Raw genomic sequence first — 6146 nt, 5'->3', positions numbered from 1 at the left:
CTGGCCATGCTGCTGCTCCAGTTTCAACTGGCCTGGGCCCTAGGACCATGTCCCAGGACTACCTGACATGAGGACTCCTTGCTGTCCCCAGTCCACCTGGCCATGCTCCTGCTCCAGTTTCAACTGTTCTGCCTTACTATTATTCAACCATGCTGGTCATTTATGAACATTTGAACATCTTGGCCACGTTCTGTTATAATCTCCACCCGGCACAGCCAGAAGAGGACTGGCCACCCCACATATGCTCTCTCTAATTCTCTCTTTCTTTCTCTCTCTCGGAGGACCTGAGCCCTAGGACCGTGCCCCAGGACTACCTGACATGATGGCTCCTTGCTGTCCCCAGTCCACCTGACTGTGCTGCTGCTCCAGTTTCAACTGTTCTGCCTTATTATTATTTGACCATGCTGGTCATTTATGAACATTTGAACATCTTGGTCATTTTCTGTTATAATCTCTACCCGGCACAGCCAGAAGAGGACTGGCCACCCCACATAGCCCGGTTCCTCTCTAGGTTTCTTCCTAGGTTTTGGCCTTTCTAGGGAGTTTTTCCTAGCCACCGTGCTTTTACACCTGCATTGTTTGCTGTTTGGGGTTTTAGGCTGGGTTTCTGTACAGCACTTTGAGATATCAGCTGATGTACGAAGGGCTATATAAATAAATTTGATTTGATTTGATTTGATGAGGTAGTTAGATGGGCTATTTACAGATGAGCTGTGTACAGGTGCAATGATCTGTGAGCTGCTCTGACAGCTGGTGCTTAAAGCTAGTGAGGGAGGTAAGAGTCTCCAGCTTTAGTGATTTTTGCAGTTCGTTCCAGTCATTGGCAGCAGAGAACTGGAAGGAGAGGTGGCCGAAGGAAGAATTGGCTTTGGAGGTGACCATTGAGATATATCTATTGTTACGGATGGATGCTGCTATGGTGACCAGTGAGCTGAGATAAGGCGGGGCTTTACCTAGCAGAGACTTGTAGATAATCTGGAGCCAGTGGGTTTGGCGACGAGTATGAAGCGAGAGCCAACCAACGAGAGCGTACAGGTCGCAGTGGTGGGTAGTATATGGGGCTTTGGTGACAAAACGGATGGCACTGTGAAAGACTGCATCCAAGTTGTTGAGTAGAGTGTTGGAGAATATTTTTTAACCTCACTAGGGTATGTGGTACGCTAGCGTCCCACCTCGTCAACAGCCTGTGAAACTGCAGGTTGCCGAATTGAAAACAACAGAAATCCGAAGATTAAAATTCCTCAAAAATACAAGTATTTTACACCATTTTAAAGATACACCTGTTGTAAATCCAGCTACAGTGTCCGATTTAAAAAAGGCTTTACGACGAAAGCACACCAAAGGATTATGTTAGGTCAGAGCCAAGTCACAGGAAAACACATCCATTTTTCCAGCGAAAGAGAGGAGTAACAAAAAGCAGAAATAGAGATAAAATTAATCACTAACCTTTGATGATCTTCATCAGATTACACTCATAGGACTTCATGTTACACAATACATGTATGTTTTGTTCGGTAAAGTTTATATTTATATCCAAAAATATCAGTTCCAAAACATGCGGTGATTTTGCAAAGAGCCACATCAATTTACAGAAATAGTCATAATAAAAGTTGCTAAAAAAATACAACTGTTATGCATGGAACTTTAGATAAACTTCTCCTTAATGCAACCGCTGTGTCAGATTTCAAAAAAGCTTTACTGAAAAAGCACACCAGGCAATAATCTGAGTACAGCGCTGAGACAACAAAACAAGCCAAACAGATATCCGCCATGTTGGAGTCAACAGAAGTCAGAAATAGCATTATAAATATTCACTTAGCTTTGATGATCTTCATCAGAATGCACTCCCAGGAATCCCAGTTCCACAATAAATGTTTGATTTGTTCGATAAAGTCCATCATTTATGTCCAAATACCTCCTTTTTGTTCGTGCGTTTAGCACACAATCCAAACTCACGAGGCGCGGGCAAGTCCAGGCAAAAGTTCAGACGAAAAGTCATATTACAGTTATGGGAAACATGTCAAACGAAGTATAGAATCAATCTTTAGGATATTTTTATCATAAATCTTCAATAATGTTCCAACCGGAGAATTCCTTTTTCTGTAGAAATGCAATGGAACGCAAGCTAACTCTCACGTGAGCACGCGTGATCAGCTCATGCCACTCTGGCAGACCTCTGACTCATTCAGCTTCCATTTCCCCCTCCTCACAGTAGAAGCATCAAACAAAGTTCTAAAGAATGTTGACATCTAGTGGAAGCCTTAGGAAGTGCAATATAACCCTATAGACATTGTATATTCGATAGGCAATTACTTTGAAAAACGACCAACCTCAGATTTCCCACTTCCCGGTTGGATTTGTTCTCAGTTTTTTGACTGAGAATGATATGAGTTCTGTTATACTCACAGACATCATTCAAACAGTTTTAGAAACGTCAGAGTGTTTTCTATCCAAATATACTAATTAGATGCATATTCTAGCTTTTATGGCTGAGTAGCAGGCAGTTTAATTTGGGCACACTTAATTTGGGCACACACCCCCTACCCTTGTGAAGTTAAATGACATCGTCGAAGTCGAGGATCGGTAGGAAGGTCAGTTTTACGAGGGTATGTTTTTGGCAGCGTGAGTGAAGGATGCTTTGTTTTGCGAAATAGGAAGCCGATTCTAAAATTAATTTTGGATTGGAGATGATTAATGTGCTTCTGGAAGGAGAGTTTACAGTCTAACCAGACACCTAGGTATTGTAGTTGTCATTATATTCGAGGTCAGAACCTTCCAGAGTAGTGATGCTAGTCGGGCGGGTAGGTCCGGGCAGCGATCGGTTGAAGAGCATGCATTTAGTTTTACTTGCATTTAAGAGCAGTTGGAGGCCATGGCAGGAGAGTTATATGGCATTGAAGCTCATCTGGAGGTTAGTTAACACAGTGTCCAAAGAAGGGCCAGAGGTATACAGAATGGTGTCGTCTGCGTAGAGGTGGATCAGAGAATCACCAGCAGCAAGAGCGACATCATTAATGTATACAGAGAAGAGAGTCGGCCCGAGAATTGAACCCTGTGGCACCCCCATAGAGACTGCCAGAGTTCCGGAAAACAGGCCCTCCGACTTGACATACTGAAGTAATTGGTGAACCAGGCCAGGCGATTGAGAGGGTTTGGGATGAGTTGGACCACAGAGTGATGGAAAAGCAGCCACCGAGTTCTCAGCATATGTGCGAACTCCTTCAAGACTGTTGGAAAAGCATTCCAGGTGAAGCTGGTTGAGAGAATGCCAAAAGTGTGCAAAGCTGTCATTAAGGCAAAGGGTGGCTACTTTGAAGAATCTAAAATATATAATATGTTTAACACTGTTTTGGTTACTACATGATTCCGTATGTGTTATTTCATAGTTTTGATGTCTTCACTATTATTCTACAATGTAGAAAATAGTAAAAATAAAGAAAAACCCTGGAATGAGTAGGTTTTCTAAAACATTGACTGATACTGCATATCTTATCTTTATATAATAACATCCTTCAGTCTTGATGTAAACAAAATCATTGAGGTATTTCTCTCTCCTCTCTCTTTCTCTGTGGGTGTTTGTGTGTAGATCCTGACTAAGGACTCCGTGACAGTGTGTGTTGATGGGGTGGTGTACTTCCGGGTGAGTGACCCCATCTCCTCGGTGGCCAACGTGTCCAACGCAGACTTCTCCACCCGTCTCCTGGCCCAGACCACCCTGAGAAACGTCCTGGGAACCAAGAACCTGGCAGAGCTGTTATCAGACCGCGAGGGCATCTCACACAGTATGCAGGTACAGAACCCTAGAAACCTAAAAACCAGGGCCGGCTCCAGGCATAAGTGACATAAGTGGTCGCGTAGGACCCACTGCCACAAGGGGGCCCCCGATCCCTCAGAAATATGTTTTTTAAATGTTTTTGTCAACTCAGTCGGGGTCTCAACTCCCACATTTGTCTGTGCATCAGCAGTTTTTCTTGTTATGTCAGGCCTTCAATTAGCTGACAATTAGCCATATGAATGTTTATATTGGTAGTTAGTCTAGCCGTGCTATTTAAATGTGTAGTAATAATCAATAAGCATGCAGGGCGTGTGCCCAGTGGCCCTGACTTCCAGCTCCATAGCAAAACGTGTAGAATTGCTGGAAATTAACTTAAAAAAACAGTAGCATTTCTCTCCGCCGTGAACCAAATCTCGCTTAGGGCCCCTGTACCTAGAACCTACCACTGTAGAACCCTAGAACCAAGAACCTGGCTGGGGTCCTGTCTGACTATAAGGTGAACCAAGAACCTGACTGGGGTCCTGTCTGACTATAAGGTGAACCAAGAACCTGGCTGAGGTCCTGTCTGACTATAAGGTGAACCAGGAACCTGGCTGAGGTCCTGTCTGACTATAAGGTGAACCAGGAACCTGGCTGAGGTCCTGTCTGACTATGAGGTGAACCAGGAACCTGGCTGAGGTCCTGTCTGACTGAAGTGTAGAAAGTCAAAGTTGCAGGTCCATTATTATATCCTGAGAGATCAACTTGGCGTATATAACAAGACCATTAGAAATGCCAGATGTGCTCATTTTACTAACTTGATCACTATTAATCAGAATAATTAGACAGTGCTCTTCTCAACCATTGATGGCCTGATAAATCCTGCCCCACCACCTGCCCCACCACTGATAAATCCTGCCCCTATCCCACCACCTTCTACCTGCCTTCTCCATCCTATCCCCCAACACCTTCTTCAAAACAGTTTTTAATTACACATCTGAAGAAGTGCAAACTATTATTAATCACTGACTTTTCCCACTGCACTAAAAACTGTTACGATGAAACCCCATCTGGGAAAATGTCATCAAGAATCTACATCTCGTAGGAAATTTCTGACAATCTCCATCCTTTCATTCTTAAGCAAAAAATTCTGGAGAAATTGGTGTTGACCACAGCAATGAGACAGCCTTAGTTAAAGTGGTACATGATCTTCGAGCCGACACTTGTCCTTAAGTGCTGCGTTCAACACTGTTGACCATGATGTCCTTCTGGACAGACTGGAGAGGTGGGTTGGCCATGATGTCCTTCTGGACAGACTGGAGAGGTGGGTTGGCCATGATGTCCTTCTGGACAGAATGGAGAGGTGCGTTGGCCATGATGTCCTTCTGGACAGACTGGAGAGGTGTGTTGGCCATGATGTCCTTCTGGACAGACTGGAGAGGTGCGTTGGCCTCTCCATTTAACCAGAGTTTTTTTGTCACCCCTTGGTGAACATAATTTCCTGTAATATTCTGTTCCCCTCCTATAGTCCAGTCGGGATGAGGTGGAATAAGGGCTCTGTAATAACGTGTTGCTGTAATATCCTGTCTTCCCATAGGCCAGTCTGGACGAGGCTACTGACCCGTGGGGTATCAAGGTGGAGCGTGTGGAGATCAAGGATGTGAAGCTGCCCCACCAGCTGCAGAGAGCCATGGCTGCAGAGGCAGAGGCCACCCGGGAGGCCAGGGCGAAGGTGAGCACACACTTACACACTCACACACACTCACACAGTTGTCTCCCTCTGTAGGATTGTTCCAATCCACTTCTTTGTCTCCCTCTCTAGGTGATGGCGGCGGAGGGGGAGATGAATGTTTCTCCATACTGAAAATGTATCTGTATGTTTATTACCTCCCCCCCCCCTCTCTAGGTGATAGCGGCGGAGGGGGAGATGAACGCCTCTCGGGCCCTGAAGGAGGCGTCTCTAGTGATCGCTGAGTCTCCATCAGGCCTCCAGCTGAGATACCTCCAGACCCTCACCACCATCGCTGCGGAGAAGAACTCCACCATCATCTTCCCTCTGCCCATGGACGTCATCAGTCACTTCATGAAGAAGTGATGTCATCAAAACTCGCCACCCGCCACTCCTGTCTAATGTAACCATTCAATCAGTTTGTTTAGTTGATTCAGGTGATTTGAAAGAAGAAGAAAAAAAGTTTCATTTATTTTCTGCGAGGATTGTTTCAGATTTCAGGATCAGATGGGAATGAAACACAACCCAATAACCTTTTAGGGAATGTATATCTGTGTGGTCAAGACCTTCATTTGTCTGTTATGGTGGAAATTGAAAACCATTTAAATGTCTTTCTGGTGTGTTAAAAAAATATGTTTGAAATACACTGTTATATTGAAAATT

At 44.5% G+C, this 6146-nt stretch overlaps 1 protein-coding gene across 1 annotated transcript in view; it reads left to right on the top strand.

Annotated features, from left to right (window-relative positions):
* The window catches only part of stoml3b (stomatin (EPB72)-like 3b), a 28012-nt gene extending 21866 nt beyond the window's left edge, over window positions 1–6146 (top strand). The window contains exons 6-8 of the mRNA XM_046317288.1: window positions 3587–3790; window positions 5352–5486; window positions 5661–6146. Coding sequence (XP_046173244.1) covers window positions 3587–3790; window positions 5352–5486; window positions 5661–5849 — 528 coding nt within the window. The 3' untranslated portion in view covers window positions 5850–6146. The remainder of the gene's footprint in view (window positions 1–3586; window positions 3791–5351; window positions 5487–5660) is intronic.

This window comes from Oncorhynchus gorbuscha, linkage group LG20, assembly GCF_021184085.1.
Source record: "Oncorhynchus gorbuscha isolate QuinsamMale2020 ecotype Even-year linkage group LG20, OgorEven_v1.0, whole genome shotgun sequence".
Classification (NCBI taxonomy): Eukaryota; Metazoa; Chordata; class Actinopteri; order Salmoniformes; family Salmonidae; genus Oncorhynchus; species Oncorhynchus gorbuscha.
Note: the sequence above shows the minus strand (reverse complement) of the source record. Positions and strands in the feature narration are given on the sequence as shown.